Here is a 24,178-nt window from a genome sequence, read left to right as displayed (position 1 = left end):
TCCTGACTTCTCCTTCCTGAAAGCCACAATCATTTCTTTGGTTTTGCTGACATTGAGTGGATGTTTGTTGTTGCAACACCATTCAAGTAGCTATTTGCATCCTTCTTGTCGCCTCAGACTTTTACCAACAACAGTGATGTCATCTGCTAATTTAGAGGTGTTATTTGAGCTTTGCATAGCAACACAGTCATGAGTGTAGAGAGGGTAGAGCAACAAGCTGACAAAGTCTTGATGTGCGTCTGTGTTGATTACGTGGGGAAATATGTTATTACTGATCCATACTGACTGTGGCCTCCAAATGAGGAAGTTGAGCATCCATTGCAAAGTGTAGTATAGGGGTCCAGGTTTAGAAGCTTGGTGATTAATACTGATGGGATGATGGTATTGAATGCCAAGCTGTTATCAATAAACAGCAGCATGGCATATGTTTTGATGTCATCTAGTTAACTCAAAGCAGAGTGGACAGCCAGTGAGATTGCTTCCGCTGTAGATCTGCTATGGTGGAAGGCAAATTGCAGAGGATCCAGGTCCTTACTCAGGCAGGAATTAATTTTAGCCATAACCAACCTCTCAAATGCTTCATTACAGTAGAAATGAGTCCTTCAGGGCAATTGCTCACCCTGATCTTCTTGGGCACCAGTATGATTACTACCCTTGGAAGAAAGTGGGATCTGGATCATACTTTTAAATTTACACCATCTTCACAGGATTGCATCACCAGGCACATGTCCCACTCCCTCCCCTCTGCAGCATTCTGCAGTGACATTCCCTTTTATATTTCCTCATCTAGTTTTCCATTTGCACCAACAGCTTCCTTTCTCATGGCATGTTCTCATCCAACTGTTCTTCTACCTCAAATCTCTACTAACTTATTCTGATGTAACTGTGTTTCTGATCTGGTTCATTTGGTCTTTACCAGATAAGACTCTGAAATGTATCGAGTTTTACTTCAGACAGATTTCTCAATTAGAAAAATATTCCTTTACCTCATATCTTCCCACTGTCTAGGAACACAAACAATCCTCTCAGGTGAAGGAGTGATTCACTATCCCTTATTCCAGTTTACTGTATGGTATTTGTACTGATAATATGGCATACTCTACATTAAAAATGCATTTTAGGAGATAACAATGTGTAGTGCCTTTATTCACTCCACAGGACTGATCTGGAGTCTCCAGTTATGTTACTTGTCACCTCGATTCTCCAACCCAGTCACAACCTGAAATGTGTAAGCATCCTCCAGCATTATTGCAGCAAGACACAACACATTGCAACTTTAGGGCACATAATCAAGTTCAACATTTTAAGGTAGTGCACATTTTCTGACTCAAAATTAGTCTTTTCTGTTATAAAGTCTTCTGTCTCTCATATTACTTTTGTTTTCCCTTTTCATATACACCGTCCATGAAAAGACCAGTGGAAATCCAATAGATAAAAGTTATGACTGGCAGACAAGATTAAAGAAAATTCCAAAGCGTTTTATAAGTACCAGAGGGGAATTTTACAGTTCTATATGTCCCTTTCTTTTCTCCTCTGTATGCCTTCACTAATCTATCAACCAGCTAGCTCCAGAAATTGCATATCACCTGGTAACTATGAACTTGCCTAATCAGATAATTCCTTTGCACCTGTTTTCTCTTTGCAAGTTAAATTAAGAAGTTTTCTTAATTGCCCAATTTGGATGATGAACCTTAAATATTTTCTTTTTCGAGAGCCACTACCTGACTTGTTGAGGGTTTTCAGCAATATTTGTGTTTAATTCAGAATCTGCAGTTATTAGTTTTCATTCTCCTTGATGTTCTGCTTTCATGCTAAAGGTTTGAGGTAATGGGAGTGCCATCGGCCTTGCTTCAGAAAGATATGCTGAACCGCAGGAGTAGTACAACATCTCGTTTACTTTCCAAGTGTTAAATTTCTCCTTGAGCCCATTCCAGTTCAAACACAGTGTCTTCAAGAGAAGCTCTTCAAATGAACAGTGAAACCAGCTTCTGGGAGAAAGGAACAGATTATTTTGTTATCTGAGTTATTTTCATTATTTTTTGATGGGTGACCATTTCAGTGAATCAATCATGACAAAAATTAATGCACTTGTTATATAACAGGAACTGCATGTTACAGATTGTGTCAGTTGTAGATTCTCCGAGCAGCACAGTGGCACATCTAGTAGAGTAGCTGCCTTCTAGCACTAGAGACCTGGATTCAATTCTGACCCAAAGACCTGATCGTTATTTAATTAGCTACCATAAATTGCTCCAAGAGAGTGGTAGATTCCGGGAGAAGTTGATGAAAATGTGAGGAGAATAAAAAGAATTAATTTGGTATCAGTATATATTTCTTATTTTACTGAAGGGCTTATTCCATGCACTATCTTCCTGTAACTTTACAGCAGTGATGAATTTGATGGATGGCGAAAGAGTGAGGTTAGGTGTTGGAGAAATGAATTTTGGCTTCCGAAGTCATTTTATGAGTTTAGCCAGATAATTGAGATGAAACAGCCTTACACCATTCCCAACCATGCTGATATGCTGGGAGCCAGACTCTAAGTAGTAGATTATATTGGGGTCACATTGGAACAAGCAGTATACACCCTGGAGTTGGGAACCTGCAATTCTGCAGCAGTAAATGATCTGTCCCATTATCTAATCATTATTATACTGCTGTTGTTAATGCTGGTTTCAATTTGCTGTCATTAAGTATACTTCAGATTTTTAAAAATTATTGTTTGAAAATGTGTTATACAACTAAAGTTGGTTGGAGTTGTCAGGAAGTTATGAAATGTATTTATGATATGATACACTGGTCATTTATTATTATTACATGTACTGAGGTAAACAAAAAGCTTTTTGTTTACATGCCATCCAGACAATCATTCCATGTATGAGTACATCAAGGTGGCTTAAAGGAAAAATAAAACGGAATGCAGGATATCACAAACAGATGCTGGAAACCTGAGCAACACACACAAAATGCTGGAGGAGGCAACAGGCCAGTCAACATCTATGAAAAAGAGTACAGCTGATGTTTCAGGCTGAAACCTTTCGGCCAGACTGGAGAAAAAAAGCTGAGGAGTAGACTTAAAATGTGGGGGGAGGGGAGAGAAACACAAAGTGATAGGTTGGAGGAATAACACCTATATTCTGTTTGGGTAGCCTCCAGTCTGATGGCATGAACATTGATTTTTCAGACTTCCAGTAATGCCCCCCACTCACCCTCTCCTTCACCATTTCCCCTGATTCCTCTCTCACCTTATCGCCTTTCCCACCCATCACCTCCCTCTGCTGTTCCTCTCCCCTTTTCTTTCTTCCATGGTCTTCTGTCTCTTTCACCAATCAACTTCCCGGCTCTTTACTTCATCCCTCCCCCTTCAGGTTTCACCTGTCACTTGGTGTTTCTCTCTCCCCACCCCCCCCCCCACCTTTTAAATCTACTCCTCAGCATTTTTCCTCCAGTCCTGCCAAAGGGTTTCAGACTGAAACGTCAACTGTACTTGTTTCCATAGATGATGCCTGGTGTGCCAAGTTCCTTCAACATTTTGTGAGTAATGCAGGATATTGTGTTATCATTACAGTGCATGTGATGTGCAGGTAAACTAATAAAGTGTAAGGACCATGACAAGGTAGATTGAGAGATTAATGGTTTATCTTTATTACTTTAGATGTCTGTTTAAAAGTCTTACAATGTGGGATGCAAGCTCTCTTTAAACTGGGTGGTATTGCTCTTCAGCTTTTGTATTTTCTGCCTGATGGAAAGTAGGAGAAGAGAGAATGACTAGGGTGGGAGTGGTCCTTGATTAAGTTGGCTGCTTTTTTGAGGCAGTGGGAAGAGCAGACAGAGTCAATCAAGGAGGGCAACATGTACAACACGCTGGAGGAACTCAGCAGGTCAGGCAGCATCCATGGAAATGAGCAGTCAATGTTTCGGGCCGAGACCCTTCATCAGTGTGTTGTACGTGTTGCTTTGACCGGAGCATCAGCAGTGTACTTTGTGTTTACAATCAAGGACAGACTGGTTTTCCTGAAAAACTAGACTGCATTCACATTTCTGCAATTTGTTTTTGCCACATTGGACAGAGCAGTTGCCATACCAAGTTGTGATACATCAAGAAGGAAGCTTTCTGAGGTGCCTCTGTAAAAGTTGGTGAGAGCCACTGGGGGCATGCAAATGTCCTTAACCTTCTGAGCAAGTAGAGGTGCTGGTGTTCTTTCTTAGCCATAGTGACTGCACCAGGAAAGGTTTATAGATATCTGGGGATATTTATACCTCTGAACTTGAAATGTACAATTGTCTCTATCTCAGCATCTTTGATAGAGATGGGTATGTATTCTGCTCTGTTTGCTGAAGTCAATGGCCAGCTCTTTTGTTCTCCTGACTTTTGAGGAAAAGGTTGTTGTCTTGATATCATAACACTAAGTTCTCTATCTCCTTCCTGTACTATGTCTCGTCATTGCTTGAGATCTGGCCCACCACAGCAGTTTCATCTACAACTTTGTAAATGAAGTTAAAGCAGGATCTGGCCACACAGCCATGAATGTGTAGGGAATAAAGCAAGATGTTGGGGGTACAGCTTTGTAAGGCACCATTTATCCTAACAGCTAAAGAAAATTGATTAAGCATTGCTTTTTATTATAATTTTAACAACAGCAAATATTATTGTAACAGCTGTAGAAGAAATAAAGAGCATTTAATATTCAAAATATAATATGCAACCAGCATTTGAAAGTAATACTTGCTCAATGTGGGCTTAAATGATATAGGTAATATCGTGATTTATTGCTAACATTGAAATCTAATTAAGAATCATAGTTTTTTCGGTTCATAGCACAGAGTAAATCAGTGTTACCAATCTATGATAGATTTGTATAGGCAGCATTTGCTCTTTCAATTAAATCATATATTCTTAGAATCACGTCGCAAAGCTGACTGAAAGCATTGGTGATTAGATGTTAAAAATAAATGACGACCAAAGCTGTTTCTCCATTTCATCCCCGTTAGGTATTCTGACAGGATGTTGCCTCAGGCAGGGGAAAGTGCAAATGAACTAAAATATTTTTGTAGCAAATTCCAGTTTAGAATCTATGTGTTTGTTTCTGTCCATTTTCTGCTTGGAAGCTTTCACATGTTGAACTTTTCCTTCCCTTTGAATACAGCACAGCCTAACTGGATTCGGAACATAACAGATGCTTATGTGCCCATTGAAGAAAGTCTTCAGTGGGTTTGTAAGGCAAATGGAGACCCAAAACCTTCGTACAGATGGCTAAAGAATGGTAAACCCCTTGTAATGGAGGTAAGCTATTACTAATGCATTGTCTCTATATCACTGTCAAAAAGTAATTCAGAGTGGACGGAAGCATATAAATGTTAATGTCTTCTGATCTTTGACAATGTTTCTTGATAGATACAAGCCTCAAGCAGACAGTGTCCATGCTTAAATTATGTCTACTCCAGCAAGAAATGAAGTGAGGAATAGCAGAGTTATTAGCATGCGTGTTCTTTTCTGATATTAAGCTGAACTCATCAAATGTAGCAATACAATTACTGAAGTGTCAGAATGAAGTATTACTGGTTTTTAATCAGTAGAATTATTAAAGGTCATCATTATATTCCACTCTGTACCCAAGCAACCAAATGAAAAATTCAGTTTTAAATGACTGGAATCACTGCATGGAAAACAACTTAACAAAATTAAAATAGTTTCAAATGAAAATTGTGTTTTCCGTTAGATGTTAAGAGAAACTATAAATGGATATTCATTGAAATAAGGCACTTGCTTGTTCTTTCATTGACAGGGAAGAATTCTGGTAGAAAAGGGAGTACTTACCATCCGTGCTGTTAACTTGTCAGACTCTGGCATGTATCAATGCCTGGCTGAAAATAAACATGGAGTAATTTATCTCAATGCTGAGCTTCGAGTTCTGGGTAAGAATAATTTAGTTCACTGATAGATGCACAGGTGGTGCACACAATTAACTTCTAACTGTGCTTACGTCAATGTTATAGGTATAGATGAGTGCTATGTATGAAGCTCATTAAAGTTATGCGCCATGTCTACAAGTTATCAAATTGTGATTCTGAACCAGCAGTCACAACACAAAATAATTTCCCTTGTTCTTTATATCATACTGCTTCTAGTTGAAGAATAGATGCCACTGTGCTGGTAGTAGTTCATTTCTATAGGTCATATCTGATACAGGTGTGTGATGCAGTTATCATGGCATTGTCATCTCCTACCACAAGAAGCAGCCTCGCTGTTAACAACAAGGAGTTACCCCATTGGTATCCTGCACTGGTGCAATTTGACTTGGAAATAGTTACAGTTGCATCGATTCTGGAACTACCCTTTTTGATATATTTATACAGCTGAAGAAAAGCATTCTCATGAATATTTTTCTATCATTAGCGTTGTCTAGTTACTTAGGTTCCTGTTTTAGTCTGTAATATAAGTAGTTAAGTGAACTTCATAAGACAAAATAATTGATTAACACAAAATGTGATTGATTTGAATTTAGTTTATAAATTTTCATGATATGATATTAATAACATAATCAATTTCAGATAAATTTTCTGTGCCATTCACTGATGTTGCATTTACTAAGCTGTATATTGTAGTGTCATGCTTTTTATAGAAAACAAAACCAACGGTTTAAAAAGAAGTTCTAAGATCCACGTTATTTATGTATAATTAGTTTCTTAAAAGTACAGAAGAATGTGTGGGATGATGATTCAGTTCAGATCTGTTCAGTGGACATAGCATTTAAAGGTAGCTGTGGCCCAGATCATAATACAATTAGAACCTTATTTGTGACTTTGTTGCAGGAACATTAGCATATGAATGTTTTCATACAATCAAAATAAAAACTATAGGTTTTTTTTGGATATCTTAAGGAACAGTTATATTTTTCCACTGGTGCTAACAAACCTTAAATGTGGAATTTTGTCAAAGCCTGCCGTGCTAATCATTCCAACTACAGTATTTTTCAAACGTCTAGCAATTGCTAACATTTCAGTAATTACATGAGAGTTTTCAAAATATCACCACTGAGTAGTTTCTGAAAACTCACAGGTGATACTGTTATATTATTATTAATATTATTCTTATCAATCATATTGAAATGCATCTTATAAAAGTAGAATATTGTAAGTAGTTTTTCATGAATGCTTGTTTTCCTAACTTTCCTAATGTCGCACTAAGCCTTTTCCAAGTCAGAATGGTCTCCCAGTAATAAGCTGATCAGTGAAACTGCCCTGGCCCAATTGATGGAGCCTTGCTCACTGCAGGATTTTGTAATCATGGATCCCACAGAAATACTTTAATAGTCAGAATGAAACAAGTTCCAAGCTAAATTGACTGACAAAGCTGGCCAATAGTTTGAATGTTTTGAAATTCACAAACATTTAAGTATATCAAGCTATTAAAAAGCATACTTTTTTATTTATTAGAAAACACATTTAAAATGGTCAAAGAAGCTTGAAACATAATTAGTAAGCAATACTTCTTACTCACAGCTATTCCTTTCCATTGAACTTGATAGACTTATTGAACTGTAGCAGGTACTGTAAGTACTTAAGCCAAATAATGTTTCAGTACGTTTCTGCAATTGCAGAAAGAATCCTGTGATCTTGAGATCATTAAGATATAATGTGGCAAGTACCATACTCCGTACTTGCCCCTGATGATCACCACTAGTCATGGGCAGCCAACCAGAAAAGGTCCCATTTATTTCTATTCTTTGCCTTCTGACAGTCAGTCAATCTTCAGCCTATTCTAGAATCCTTCCTGAATTTCCAAGGGCTCTTATCTTGTTTAGCAGCCTCATGTGTGACATCTTGTCAAAGGCTTTCTAAAAACCCAAGAAAACAACATCTACTGACTCTCCTTTGTCTATCCTGTCCATTATTTCTTCAAAGAATTCCAACAGATTCCAAAAGAGTTTCCTTAAGAAAACCATGCTGAGGTTGGCCTAATTTACCATGCAGTCTAATTACCCCAAAACCTCTTCCTTAATAATGGACTCAAACATCCTGCCAACCAGGATAACTGGCCTATAATTTCCTGTCTTTTGGCTCTTATCCATCTTGTTTAGTAAAGTGACATTTGCAATTTCACAGTCCTCTGGACTATTCTAGAAACTAGTGACTCTTGAAAAGCTACTTCTAATGTCTCCACAATCTCTTCAGCTATCTCTTTCAGAACCCTGGGGTGTAGTCCATCTGGTCCAATTGACTTATCTGCCAACAGAACTTTCAGCTTCCAATGCACTTTCTCCTTAGTAACAGCAATTACACTTGCGCCTGACCCTAACAGCCTTGAATTTCAGGGATACTGTTTGTACCTTCCACAGTGAAGGCTGGCACAAATATGTATTAAGTTCATCACCATTTCTTTGTCCCCCTCTAGCATCATTTTCCAGTTGTCCAATGTCCTCTCTTGCCTGTCTTTTACTCTTTATACATCTGAAAATACTTTTGGTAATCTCTTTTGTGTTATTGGTTAGCCAATAATATTATTGGTTGGAGTGAAGGTACAAATATGCCATGATCTAATTGATCGCCCAAACAGGCTGGAGGGAAGAATGGTGAAGTGATTTAGTTTCTCTTTAATGAATTTTGGTATCTCACCATGTTTTCTTACTAATAAAGTTGTAGTAAATCATTTGTCAATCCTACACACTGTGGTTTAACAATTTCTTGTACATTGTAGACCATTTCCATTTTTATTTTATTTTATTTTGAAACTCATTTGTCCATGAGTTCATTCAGTGCAATCCTTTAGCCTGGAGAAGTCTGCAATGGCTAAAATTTTATTTTGTGGTTTCCTGAATCATAAAGAAATCAGACCACCCAGTGTCCATCAACTATTAATCTCCCATATACACCAACCGTATGCTAATCCCCGGTGCCTTAACGTTGCTATAGCCAGAAAGAATGGTGGGGTTAAGCTCCCTCTATCTATTAAATATCCCCAATGGTGTGTGTCTCAAATGCCATCTGACATCAAAGTCCAGCTCCTGGCCTTCTCATGTGACTTAGGTACTAGGCCCCAATGGGAGCATTTCTACTGACAGGTGAAGGGGCAAAGGTGGGTTACTTGCACCTTAAAAACAGTAGCTTTTAAAAAGATGTGGCTCGTCAGCTGTGGTTTGCAGTTCATCCTCATCGGGGATCAACGGTAGAGAGGGTCAGCAACTTTAAACTCCTCAGTTATATCATTTCAGAGGACTTGTCCTGGGCCCAGCACATAAGTGCAAATCCGAAGAAAGCACAGCAGTGCCTTTACTGTCTTAGAAGTTTGTGAAGATTTGGCATGAGATCTAAAACTTTGACAAATTTCTATAGATGTGTGATGGAGAGTATATTTTCTGGTTGCACCACCGTCTGTATGGAAACACCAATGCCCTTGAATGGAAAATCCTACAGAGTAGTGGATGTGGCCCAGTCCATCACAGATAAAGCACATCCACATGAAATGTTGTTGCAGGAAAGCAGTATCCATCATCAGGAGCCCCCACCACGCAGTTCATGCTCTCTTCTTGTCGTTGCTGTTAGAAAGAAGGTGTTGGATCCTCAGGACTCACACTGGTTCAGGAACAATTATTACCCCTCAACCAAAGGCTCTTGAACCAGTGGTGAAAACTTCATTCAACTTCACTTTACCCATCACTGAACTGTTCCCAGAACTTATGGACCTACTTTCAAGGAGTCTTCATCTCATGTTCTCAATATTTATTGCTTATTTGTTTATTGTTTTTCTCTTTTGTATTTGCATAGTTTGTTGTCTTTGGCACAGTGGTGGCTTGTTCACCCTGTTGGGTGCTGGCTTTCATTGATTCTATTATGGTTCTTGAAGTTACTGAGTATGCCTGCAAGAAAATGAAGCTCAGGGTTGTTTTAAGTGACATATATGTATTTTGATAATAAACTTATTTTGAACTTTGATGTAGGAGAGGGAAAACTCTGATCTCAAACCTTCATTGCTTTGTGACTATACCCACTCATTGGAAAGGCTTCGGGAGTAATCCCTGAAGAAAATTCCGGAGTTGGAGTCCTTAAGGCAGTCCCACATTGCTTTCAATGCTGACAACTCCTGTGACACTGCTGGTGCTGAACTATATCAGTCTCTGCCATTCCTCTGGTTTCATCAGCTGTGTGGAAAGGCGGAGCCTGCTCTGGCTTACATATTACACAGACACCAAGCATACAGCATCCATGCGCGACCCTGACCAACAGAGGGCCTCAGATGCTAATCCCATTCTCACCACTTCCTCATCAATTGTCAACTAATTTTGCCACTCACCTGTACACAAAGGATAATTTACAATGGTTAATTAATCTAGAATCCCATGGCAGATTGAGCAGAGGAGACCAATTAATGGTCCAACGGTCAAGAAGGCAAGCCAGCAGGCATTGGTGGAGCACTAAGAGCACGATAAGGCACTTAGACGTCCTGGTCATCCACTGCAAGAGGTGGTGATCTCTTTAAGCTCGCCCGGCAGAAGGCGAAGGCAAACCACTGCTGTAACCGGCCAAGTATATGACTTCCCAATATGTCAGAGCGGCATGGAGGGAAATCGTCCACCAACCGGAAATTCCAGACATTGACCTAACGACGACGACGCCCTTAACCACAGCTTATTATGAGAAGAAAACTGAAGCAGGCATTCAAAAGGAGAATATGCAAACTCCATGCATGCATACTCAAGATCGGTATTAATGTTTGGACCCTGCTTGCACCACCGTGCTGCTCTGGATATTCTGCAGAAAATGGAGAGCCTCAGTCTGCATATCAGTCATCTCTTGATAACACTTCCATGTAATGTTCCAGTACTGAAATATTCCAGGCCTTATTCAAATCTCCACAATGAAAGGCAGAACACTTTGATTCAGAATAGTCTCAACAACCTACAAATGATATTGTGCTAAAGCCCATAATCTACAGTCACCCTCGTGTCATGGGATTTTCCTATCCCAAGGGACACTATCAGACTCTTTGCTTTCGGTTCAATCGCTGTGGCTTCTACAGGGCGAACCAAAGGCGTTACTGTCTTTTTGTAAATGTATTGATTTTATTTTTTATGATCGCAAGACCCTGCTGGACATTAAGAACCTGAAGCACTGCAGGTCTGTCCCATCAGTGAGTTGCTCATTGGCGGAGAAACTGAAGGAACTGAACGTGGTGCGGATCGGAGGAGCTGATGCGCAAAAGAGATGTGCAGTTTAACAGCGAGTGATTGTCTTGGTCCCTTTTCTTGTGATCGTAAGATCCTGTTGGATATTTTTAATGTGGAATGCTGCAAGCTCGATTCACGGATTTTTTTTTTCTGTCAGATGACGGGGGAGCTGCGTGGCCTCTGTCATAGCAAGGACTAGGCCCCAGGCTGCGGTGCAGCCTGTTTACAGCTGCCCAGCAGAGGGGTGCCACTGGAGGTGGTGTAGCACGGCATCCAAGCTGGAGCTGATGTTGTCCACAGTGTTTGCTCGGCAGAAGACCAGCATTACTGTGCTTGATTGCAGATTGTTGCAACATTCATGGATTCAAGGTTTTGGACTATTTTTTTGTGTGACTGTATTTTACTGATTCCTTATATGTGTGTGACTGTTGGTACTGTACTTTGCACCTCAGCCCCAGAGTAATGCTGTTTCATTTGGCTGTTTTCATTGGTACTCGTGTATGGTTGAATGACAATTAAACTTGAACTTGAACCTTAAGAAATCTCTTTGCTTTTGCTTCTCAACATCTCAATCTTCTGTGAAAAGGAAAACAATCCATATCCTCTTTTTTTTATTTTAATTCAAATCATTGGAAACTGAAATTAATCTTGATGTAATAATGGCTCTAAGATGCTTTTTAAGTTTCAAAGGCAGTTTTAGAACTTCAGCAAAAACTACAACTACATTTTAATCAAAAAATACACTGCAGCTTTAATAAAGGATTTTCTTGTGGCTTCAGTCTTAGAAAGGTGATATTTTAAATTGCACCCTATCCATTTCTCGGCTCGGAAACAAATAGCTCAGAGTGAAAAATTGAGGCAGCAGGTTTTTCTTTCCTCTCCTTGAATGATTAAAACTGCCTAATACAAATCCCACACAGGTTCCATAAATTGACATTCAGTAAGTCTGTCAAAAGTACAACCACCATGTGTCAATCAAGGTCCTTTTCTGTTTTGGGACCAATTTCACAACTCATAGTACTGTTTCCAGCCAGCGCAGGCAGCAAATACTCTTACTAGTTGTTCTTGAGGAAACAGCTTTAGAATTGCCCAGGATAATCTGAATTTTCTAGTGGGTGTTTTGATGGGATGTTCTCCTGATCACACAAAAAACAGTCAATGGTGACAGTTGGTCACTGACTCGATTTCTCATTCCCCGCTATTACACCCAGAGCAGCTTATCCCATGATGGAAGTCATAAATCTCCCCAGCAAACTTAAAGATATCATACATGATGATATCTCACCTACAGTTCAACAATATAAATTCACCCAAGGTTATGTACAAGATAGTTTTACCCATCCAAGTGCATGCATCCAGTACAGAGCAGAAGATAGATTGTGATAAGTGTAATAAATATGAAAAATGATTTCCCTTCTAGACACTGAAATACATTGACTTCACTAAAAAAAACTGAAATAGTGGGCAACTCTTTTGGAGCATATTTCTTTGAAGATTTCCTTTGTTACTTAAAGATCATAACTTACACATTATAATGGTAGTTACCTTGTTTTAAAGAATTTTAAATATCAGGATTATTATCTAGGCACATTGCAGAGACATTGAAATGAAGACTATATTGCCAATCTTACAAAATTGTCTTCTACATGGAGCAAGTACTATATTACATGAAACAAACTAGGTTTCAGAGAAATAAGTTAATAAGTTGCAAGCAGTGATTAAAAAAATAAAAGCTTCAGTGTCTGAAAAGAAACATGTACTGTACATAACCCATCAAATAAATACATAAGAGACAAAATATATATTGGTGGTTCAAAATGAAAAGTTTATTTCATTGACGAGGCAACTCACAAAATGCGATTTGAGGTAAGTGGTTGTGGTTCTGCCAAATGAATGACCGCCTGTAAGATGATTAAACTTAAAAGTCTGGCACTGGAAAATATGTTCATTCTTAAAATGCAGAACTAGTTTTTTCTTTTTTTTTCTTCTCTCTCTTTTTCTCTCTCTCTCTCCTTTCAACATTTATTCTTTCTTATCATTCATAGTGCTTGTAATACCATTCATTAAATATTGTGGAGATACAATTACCACATCAAGTGATATTTGTGCATTTTTGACTTACAGTCAAAATTGACTTAAGAACATCTGTAAGAATGGAAATTATTTGTTGCCCAAGAATGGCCTGCTTTCCTAAGTTTCTGATTGAAGGTGGAGCATTTACAAAACTGTGATTGTGTGCATTCAGAAAATCAACACTGACAGTATTATAAACCAAACTTATTAATTATCCATCTGCATGTTACTTCCAGTTTGGTAGTCTGGATCTATTGCATTTTAGAGGTGCTCAGTGACCAGACATAAATAAATAAGAGATGAAAAATGCAGGTAGAGGAGATGGTATTGAAGTTAAGATACAAAAAATGTCACAGGTGATAAGGAAGAGGATGTAAAGGAGTTTGACAGGATTGAAATAATGGGAAGGAGCAGGTGATGAGATTGAAAAGGTAAAGTTAAAAATCTGTCAAAGGTAGCAATTGCCTATCAGAAAGAAAGGTCTAACATGAGCATAATCAATTGGGTGATGGGTGATAGTGAAATTAAATCTTCAATTTGGATTTTAAAGAATCTTGTGTGTTGTCTCAAACTGATAAATGCTCCATACTGTATCAATTCATAGTTCAGAAATATTTCATTTGATTCCACCTCTATTATTTCAAATCATGGAGAAAAATAGGATGTGAATCTCTTAAAACCTCACCTGAATGCAGAGGTACATTCCTTTCTAAAAGCCTGAGACGCTGCCTTCTAATCCAATGACAAAATGGCTCTCAGAGCAGCCAGGAGAAATCTCATCTTAGGCATCAAGACAGGAAAGACTGCCTATACAAGATACATAGGAACACCTATTTGATAATGATCCCTGGCGTATCTAGTTAGGCATCAAGGGCATTACAAACTACACAAGGAAAACAGCATTGACTGGACCAGTTAACACACACAGAATGCTGCAGGAACTCAGCAGGTTAGGCAGCATCTATAGAAAAGAGGACAGTTGACATTTTGGCATCCTGTTGAAGGGTTTCGGCCCAAAGGGTCGACTGTTCTCTTTTCCATAGATACTGCCTGGCTTGCTAAGTTCCTCCAGCATTTTGTGTGTGTTGCTTGGATTTCCAACATCTGCAGGTTTTCTCCTGTTTGTGTTTTAAGTGTAACAGAGACATCTCCTTCCCTGATGCTCTAAACAACTCTTGCACATGCTTTGAAGGCATGCAACACAACCATGCAAGAAAAGCTACCGCCCTCTCGGATCAAGAGCCACTGTCTGTAACAGCAGCAGATGTGAGAAGACTCTGCAGAGAGCCAACCCCTATAAGGTGGCTGGGCCATACAGCCTCCAATGCCAAGTACTCAGGGAATTTGTACTGCTCACTGATGTGTTCATGGACATCTTCCACACCTCACTCATTCAGGCAGCTGTTCCCATCTGCTTCAAATCAGCCATCATCATTAAGTGCTTTGAATGGCTGATAATGGCACATATAGCAAACTCCGTTCCTGCCACACCAATATGCTTACCAACAGAACCACTCTACAACCAATGCCATTGCACCTGGCCCTGACACACCTAGAAACCAAGGACATTCATGTCAAAATGCTGTTTCTGAATTTCAGTTTGGCATTCAATACTATTGTCCCACAGACCATGCTGAGCAAATTCCTGCCCCTCAGTCCAAGTATACCACCTTGCAACTGGGTGTTGGATTTCCTAACGAAAAGGCCTCAGATAGTTATGATGCACAGCCACTCCTCCCTCTCCATCATCTTCAACACGGGTGACCCGCAGGGCTGTGTGCTGAACCCATTGCTGTACACTCTGCTCACCCGTGAATGCACGGCCAAACACCCGAGCAATCACATCACCAGGTTCGCTGATGACGTGACGGCGATGGGGCTCATCACCGACAATGACGAGACAGCTTACAGAGAGGAGGTGGAAGAGCTCGAGGCCTGGTGCCAGGCAAATAACCTGTTCCTTAATTTTGACAAGACAAAGGAGATAGTGATCGGCTTTAGGAGGATCCACACCACTCACAACCCCCCTTACATCAGTGGGCACTGCAGGCAGTTTCAAACTCCAGGGAGTTAACATCACACACAACCTCTCATGGTTCCAGAACACATGCTACACAGTCAATAAGGCTCATCAGTGCCTTTGCTTTCTGAGGAGGTTGAAGAGTGCTGGACTTTGCACATCCATGCTTATGTCATTCTACAGAGGTATAGTTGAGAATATCCTGACAAGCTGCACCACCGATTGGTCCAAAACCTCTGCTGTGGTGGACAGGAAAGCTCCACAACAGGTAGTCAGTCAAAACTGCCCAACGCATCACTGGCACCAGCCTACCCAATGCCAAGGATATATATATAGAAAGGTGCTGGAAAAGGGCCAGTGACATTATGAAGGATTCCACACACCCTGCTCATGAACTGTCTGTCCATCTCCCAACAGGGAAGAGGCTACAGAGCATCCATGCCAGGAACACAAGAACCAAAAACAGTTACTTTCCCCAAGCAGCGAGACTGATCAACACCTCCACCCACTAACTCCATCACTATATATATGCTATTTCCTGTCAGTCACATTATGCACAGCCAAGAATCAGTTTATGGACATACAATCAATCTACTTATATAAGCTATATATTTACATTTATTGTGTTTTTAATTATTATTGTGTTCCTTATCTCATGTATTTTTCCCTGTGCTGCATTCGACCTGGAGTAACAATTATTTTGTTCTCCTTTACACTTGTATACAGGAAATGACATTAAACAATCCTGGATCTTGAACACTGGCTGGTGTTATTATTTTCAGTAATAATACACCAGTAGGCCCAATGAGAGTTTATAGTTTCTCTGCATTCACTTGAATACAAAAAAAAACTGGATAAACAATGGTGAGTTCATGGCCCCCCCCCCCCCTTAATTATATCGTTAAAAGGAAATGTATCATGAGTTCAAATTTGCTCCATGGTAATGGACAATTTGCACTACTAAGCCATGATACTTGCCAAAGCTATTTCTCTGTGTGTCTCCCCATGGTGTGGTGCGAAATTGTTGAATATGCAATTCATTCTTGCAGCAGCCATTTAGAGCTGGTTACAGATGCCATAAGGATTCTGTTAATGATGCAATTCATGATCCTAATATGACACTCAATCTTGGATGCCTGGAAGAGAATAATGGGAGTATCACTTCCACAAGTAATAAATTTATTCAAAGGAGTCTTTTGTACATGTTTACTTCTCTCTTAGTTTTCCTTTTTTACTGCAAGACTACTTGTAGAGTACATCAGCATTGTTAAATTTTAAGTTTTTTGAATTCAAATGGAATTCTGCCTGAGCTTCTGAGGGCTTTGAGATGAAAGTGATATTGTGTTACCCTTGGTACCCTGCAAATTTCTTTATTTGTAACTTTTGGGTAAAGAATCTGTACTTATCAAGTAGAAATAGTCAAAGTAAATTTATGCTTTGAGCATTCAGATTGTGTATTATAGGAATACTTTGGTTTTGCTACATAATTGTTTATCTTTGCTTTCTAGCATCAGCTCCTGATTTTTCAACAAGTCCTTTGAAGAAACTAATAGCAGTTAGCGTGGGTGGTGAGGTCTTCATTGAATGTAAACCAAAAGCTTCCCCAAGAGCAACCTTTTCTTGGATGAAGGGAAACGCAATTCTGAGAGAGAATGAAAGGTAATTTCTTGAACAAATTTGTCATTTGAGCCTAATGGATTGTTGAAGCATTACAAAGGATGTCCATTGTGTTGCTTTCAGGGCCCTTATTAAAGTAAATCTGCTCTTGATGCATAATTCCCTGAGAAACAAGATCTGTGGACTGAAGCAGTAAATAATTGCATTTAGACATCCTGGTTCTTTCACTAATCTACACAAATGATTTTGAGTTTTGTCCCAGCGAATGCCCGTGTATAATTTCAAAATTACATTTAAGACTTCCCAGCAGAAAACTCATCCTTCCCGTTTGTGATTGTAGGGGGAACAAAATGGTGCAAGGTGCTCGTTTGTGTTTTTGAAGCACAAACCCATAAATAGTGTAAAACAGTTTTACAGAATAGGTTGATGTTTATGTCTTTCTCACAAGAATTTTACACAGTTTGCGTTTGTGCTGTCTTCTGTAGATTTTCTGATCTATTTTCATCTTGGCTCCATTACACTTTGGCAGGGTTTCCCCAGCGAGATACAAGGTAGAAGCAAGACAAGACAATAATAACATAGTGAGCCTGTAATTGTTCTGACGTGTTATAAAACTATATACTGTGGATTTCAATTTTTTTTTTGCCTGAACATGAATAATTAAGTATACTTTAGCCAGTAATTGAAGAGCAAATGAAGATTAAGGAATGAGGAATGCAGAACACTGTTTTACTACTTCTGAAAGTAATTAATTCAGGTGGACAGTAGTTAACTTGCAAAGGAGAAAGAATGCTTGTTTATAATCTGCTTTTATTGCATAGTGATGCCAGTTTAACTACTGTTTAATGTTCAGTCTTGCATAGACTGCTAAATCGGCAATTTTTGTGAGTGGCAGTGAGCCAAGATGAATGGGTCCAACAGTTGGACCTAACAAAGTAAGTGATATTTGGTTCTGTAAGTTATTTGGTTTGATTTATATCACTTAATATTACATAAATTAGCAATATACAATATTGGTAAAGGACAAATAAAATCATTCTTCTTCTGTGAAGTAAGTATAATTCAAAAGTAGAAACAAAACTGCAAATCAGTGGAAGCAGCAATAGTTGAGGTTGCTGCTACAGCAGTATTTCACTGTCATGATTATTGCAAACCAAGTACAGAGCTGCTAAAGAAAATGAGGAAGCAGAATCTTTAAACATCATTCCAAAGGCCAATTGACCATTGCATTACTTTCATACACTGCTTTTAGTTGGTGGTTGAAGTGGTAAAGAATTACTTCAGATTGATAGAGTTCAACTTGCCCTACGCAAAGTTTCTCCTCATGATGAGGACTAAATGTTGAGATAGAATTCAATTTTACTAGACCCTTTCTTCAGCCTGCCTGAGGGAGGAGAGATAGGAAAAAAGATTATTATCATCCATTTTACCACATTTCCTATTAATCTAGATGTTTAATGATAAAGGTCAAAGTTTTAACAATTGCATGTCCGATGAATACTAAACAATTTTGGATGAAGCACTACTGTTAACATTAAAAAGAGATGAATTAATCATTCCCCCTTACTCAAGTATATGACTAAAGACAGTGGCATTATTTTATTATGAATATTTCATGTTCCAAGTTAACAATGCTTTTCCAGTAAAGTAAATGAAACCAGTGATTAAAAACAGTTATTAAATTATCAATATTCTGTCAGTTTTTGTTTTAAACCCAACATGAGGTTATGTGTACTCTAAATGTTAGCTGTGAAAAATATAAGGGTGTAAAATAATGAGATTTGAAATTGCACTGCATGACACTGGTAATCAAAATGTTGGCAAGGAATTCCTTTATCTGCTTCTTTAAACAGGGTCAGGACTCTCTTTAATTAGCAGACAGAATTATTCCACATTTATGTGTTAATGCATTCTATTAGTAAGATTACCCCAGTGCAATTCCAAAGACGTTTCAAGTGTTCAAATTTTTTTCCTTATTCTTCTCTGCAAATTTATTTGTATTTGTTAATAAAGTACATAAATAGCAAGGGAAATGTTGGGCAGCCTTGTAGCATTAAAAAGATCTTTAACACAGAGGACAATTGTAATACTTAAAATATTGACAGGGTGAAGTTGAAAGCAGTTCCCTGAATTTTCCAGTCAAGTAAAGACTATGTTCATCATTGACCCCAAAGGAAAAGTAGCAACAAGGATTCAGCAGGTTCTATGGCATGAATTTATCCTTTCTTAGTGTGAGTTATTGCCTGAATCTGTACTGCTCAGCAACTGACTGTATCAAGCTCACTGTGTAGCCAGTTATATTGAATCATTTTGATGGATAGTATGGGTCATAATCTTTTAAAACATTTCTTGGAGTGAGAAATAAAAATTGGGATAAACATATCAGTTTAAGATAAAAGCTATAAATGCAATTATTTAACTCAATTTTTTATTGCTTAGTAAATAAGGGGATTTTGGAAAAATTATTCAGAATCTGTTAGACTCCCAAGTGCAATGAAAAAAGATTTCATAACCATTTGTTCAAAAGGTTTGTCTTGAAATCCTTTTAAAGTCCCATAGCATGTTAGAATACTATGTAAAAAGATGAAATTCACAACTGATCAGTGTTTCTGTGCCAGATGCATCTGGAATGTCATGTCCTATGGATGAGCAGGGAATTATCATAGGTAGTAATTTGGCATTTCCACATTTAACTGTGCACGTCACAATGCCAGAACTTGTCTTATTTTTTACTGACTAAATGACAGCGAGTGCTGATAATTTCATATTCTGTCCTTCTGTCTCTAATGGCCACTCTTAAGATCACTGATATTAATAACTGAAAGTTTTTGGAAATAAATGTAAATTTCTTTTTGAATGCCTGGTGGAAAAAACTCAGTTATTCTCATAACTGGGGAAAAAAAATACTTAATCACGTTTCAAGAGATGAACTATCCACTGACACTTAATTCAAAACCACTGATTTCCAGAATTATCTAGACCTTCTCCCATCCTGTCACTTGTAAGGATGCCATTCATGTCCCTCAGTTTCTGAATCCCTGCATTGCATGTTCTCAAGATGAGGCCTTCATTTCTGCAGCACATGCTCTCAGGATGTCCTCATTGTTTCAGAAATGTCTTACTCCATCTGCCCCCACCTCCCTCTCCCACTGGTGGGGTGCCTTTCACCCCACCTGTTATGATTCCACCATGACATTCTCTGACATTTCTTCTAGCACTTCAGGCACAAATAATACCATGATCCACAAGCAGTCACATCTGCACCTCCCACTCCCTTCTGCTTTCACAGTTACCACTCTCTCAATGATTCACTGACTCACTCATCCCTCACCTTCCACAGGAATTTACCACTGCAACTGTAGGAGAAGTATCCTATACCTCCTCAGTCACCCTCACCAGAGACCTAAACAGGGCTTCCATGTGAAGTAGAAGATTGCAAGATGGCGCCGGTGAACCATGGTGACGTTCTGTGGGCTACGTAAAAAACTTCTAAATGCGCCTCTTTCTATTACTCTCACTTCAACCTGCAGTATGTAATTTCCTTTTAAGCAACATACTTTTGAACTGAATTAATGAACTACAGATTTCACGGTCTTCTGAAAGATTCAGTGGAATTAACTCTCAAGCAAGTGGACGAGGGTTAATCGCCATGGCCACAAGTGAGGCAGAAGGGGGATAACGTACTCTCAAATGCAAGTCAAGTCAAGTCCAGTCACTTTTTATTGTCATTTCGACCATAACTGCTGGTACAGTACACAGTAAAAATGAGACAACTTTTTTCAGGACCACTGAAAACCTACACTAAACTATGTAAAACAACACAAAAAACTACACTAGACTACAGACCTACCCAGGACTGCATAAAGTGCACAGAACAATGCAGGCATTACAATAAATAATAAACAAGACAATAGGCACAGTAGAGGGCAGTAAGTTGGTGTCAGTCCAGGCTCTCAGTATTGAGGAGTGCAAAGCGATGAAGCCCCTCTACACATCATCTTGTTAGCAAATGTGCAGTCGCTGGGGAGCAAAAATGAGGAGCTAAGGGAAAGGGTGCTTTATCACAGGGAAATAAGGACTTGTTGTTTTCTGTGTTTAACCACGACTTGGCTTACATAGAGTATGCCAGATACAGTGATCAGACCTGAAGACTTCTTGATATACAGGATGAACCAAACTGCTGATGCTGAATAGGCAAAAGACGGCAGTGTGTGCTTCATGATAAACTCTCTGTGATGCCCCAATGTGGTGGCTTTGTCGTACTCATGTTCCCCTGACCTTGAACACCTAACGATTAAATGTCAGCTGTTGTATTTACCAAGACAGTTCTCCTCCATGATCCTGACTGCAGTTTACCTGTAACCAGCGACCACCTACAATCAAGTGTTTGAGATACTGTATGATGCTGTTGCCAAACAAGAAACAGTCCATCCCAATGCATTTCATATCACAGTCTGATTTCAGTCAGGCTTTGTTGAAGAAATTCCTATCCAATTACCATCGGATTATAACCTGTAGCATCAGAGATCCCAACACACTAAACCACTGCTATACGAAGATAAGGGATGCCTACACTTCCATGACGAGACCACATTTTGGGAAATCTAATCGCTTGGCTGTCCTTCTACCTGCATGCAGGCAGAGGCTAATGAGCAAGGTTCTAGAGTTGAGGACAACAAAGTGGTATTCATGGGAGGCAAAGGAGTGGCTAAGGGATTGCATCTATTCAGTGGACAGGGCCATGTTTAAGGACTCATCTGTTGATTGGTTGCATGATTGCCTGGCATGGAAATGCCAATGCCATTGAATGGAAAATCCTACAATAAGTAGTGGATACAGCCCAGACCATCATGGGTAAAGCCCTCCCCACCATTGAATACATCTAGACAGAGTGCTGTCGCAGAAAAGCAGCATTCTTCATCAGGAAACCACCCCCCCCCCCACCCCCACCACCCAGGATATGCTCTCTTCTCACTGCTCCCATCAGGAAGAAGATACAGGAGCCTCAGAACTCACACCACCAGGTTCAGGAACAGTTCTTACCTCTCAACCATCAGGCACTTGAACTAGAGGGGATAACTTCACTCAACTTCACTTGCCCCATCACTGAACTGTTCCCATAACCTATGGACTCACTTTCAAGGACTCTTCATCTCATATCCTCAATGTTTATTGCTTATTTATATATATTTTTCTTTCATTTTGTTTTTGCACAGTTTGTTGTCTTCTGCACACTGATTGTCTGCTCCGTTGGGTGTGGTCTTTCATGGATTCTATGAGGTTATTGGATGTATTGAGTGTACCTGCAAGAAAATGAATTTCAGGCTTGCATATGGTGATATATATGTACTTTGGTAATAAATTCACTTTGACCTTTGAACACGTGAACCCCCCTACAATAACACCCACTGTCAGTGACATCCTCTACATCAGGGAAACCAAGCACAAATGAGGTTACCTCTTTTCTTAGCATCTGGATTCACCATGGATTTTGAGTTCCCAATTACCAACCATTTCAATTCCCTCCCCATTCCTACTCTGATCTGTCTGCCCTTACTCTGCCTCTCAGCCAGGGCAATGCCAATGCAAACCAGAAGCATGGCACCTTACATTCTAACAGGGTAGTCTGCAACCCAATGATACGAACATTGTTTCAGACAAACTATTCCCTTCTGTCCCTTTTCCTCCGTGCCTAGTTCCTCTTAGGTCCACACCAGCTCCCCATCACTGTCCCCTCCACCACCACTCCATTTGTCCTTTCTCCATGCACTCCATCTGCAGGGCCTCCTTCCTTATTGCTCCCATCTCCCTTACCTGTTCCCATGATTCACCTTTCTTTCCTCTCAGATTCCTTGAGCTGCAGGCCTTTGTTGCCTCCACATTTTACCTCCCAGCCTGTATTGCTCAGCATGGTTAGGTATCCCCACCTGATTTCATCTCCTTCTGATTTCATCTGTGATTCGCTCTTACTCACCTGGATTCACCTATTGCTTGTTAGCTCTTGTGTACCCTTCCCCCACACCTCTTTATACAGGCTATCTCCCCTCCTCTTTCAGTCAAGATAAAGGGTCTCAACGTGAAATATCAACTGTCCAATTTCTTCTGTAGATGTTGTCTGATCTATTTAGTTCTTCCAGCAGTTTGTTTGTTTTATTTTGTGTTTATTTTTACTTCAGACTCCATCTTCTGCAGTCTCTTTCATATTCATTCTCATGGAAGGGCTTGATATTCAGCGCTGATGTGCTTTATTCGACAGTGACATCTGCTGCCCATGCCCGGTTGGACATGGTGCAAGTAGAGCGATCTTCAGTCATTTCTGATAGTACAGGTCCTTCTCTGATTGTGGAAGGTTGTGCATCCCTGGATCTAACCTCTCACTGCAGTTCACCGCAGTGAAATGCTGGGAACCAGTTTCCCAGCAGGAACTGCACCCAGAACTGCGTTGCACATGGAGTGCATAGAGGTAGGGTGCCAGTGAGTTCTGGGCAACAGAAAATTTGCCCCCTTAGTGTGTAACTGCTGGCAAAGTAGAACCCCAAGTTTTCAGTGTATGATTCCATCACATTTGCCTTGTGTGACCGTGAAAGGTAGCTGGTGAGAAAGACAAGTCCTGAGAGGCAGCTCTAAAGAGCCAAGATATTTTATCCAAGGGAACATCTAATATACTCAAAAATTCATTTATGAAACTGTTATGTATTATTATGTTGGAAATCTGAAATAAAGACAGAAGATGCTGGAAACACTCAGCAAGTTAGGTAACATATGGAATGAGAAATAGATTTTTGTTTCAGGTTAAAGATCCTTCATCAGATCCTCAACCAGAAAGGTTAACTGTTTTTCTTTGACTAATCAGTCACTCCTACATGTTCTGTTTTTACTTACAGTAGGTTTATATTTTTTTTGATTGGAATGAAATCAGATGTTCTGGAAAATAATTGGCTTTAATTATTAGAATATCCACTGACACCTTTTCATGTACATTGTGCAACGTTGCATGTGATTTATTTAAATGCCTTATTGTTAGGATAAATTGTGCATTAGTTTTTACCCCAATGTTAGTAAGGTGCTCTGACATTGAACTGATGAATATTGAAGTGGCTGGCTATGAGATTTAAAATACAAACAGAAGTAGAATGTGAATGCCGTTAGATGTCAACCAATCTACAACAAGGAGAGTGTATGTGACTTAATTAACAGTTCAGTAAATTAACATCTTGAAGTTGCTTCTGTGCAATAAGTTTATTTTTCTCTGTAAAATTTATATTATTGCGCACGCCCGTTTGATTAAATTTGTTTCCCTGCT

At 39.3% G+C, this 24,178-nt stretch overlaps 1 protein-coding gene across 9 annotated transcripts in view; it reads left to right on the top strand.

Moving 5' to 3' along the window:
* The window catches only part of LOC140741889 (contactin-4-like), a 2,152,419-nt gene that overhangs the window by 1,594,838 nt on the left and 533,403 nt on the right, over positions 1-24,178 (top strand). For all 9 annotated transcript variants that reach the window (XM_073072410.1, XM_073072411.1, XM_073072416.1 and 6 more), the window contains 3 exons: positions 5,148-5,284; positions 5,787-5,916; positions 16,767-16,917. In XM_073072410.1, the coding sequence (XP_072928511.1) occupies positions 5,148-5,284; positions 5,787-5,916; positions 16,767-16,917 (418 nt within the window). The remainder of the gene's footprint in view (positions 1-5,147; positions 5,285-5,786; positions 5,917-16,766; positions 16,918-24,178) is intronic.

Source organism: Hemitrygon akajei, chromosome 19 (assembly GCF_048418815.1).
Source record: "Hemitrygon akajei chromosome 19, sHemAka1.3, whole genome shotgun sequence".
NCBI lineage: Eukaryota > Metazoa > Chordata > Chondrichthyes > Myliobatiformes > Dasyatidae > Hemitrygon > Hemitrygon akajei.
The sequence above is the reverse complement of the archived record's forward strand: the minus strand, read 5'-3'. Positions and strand labels throughout refer to the sequence as shown.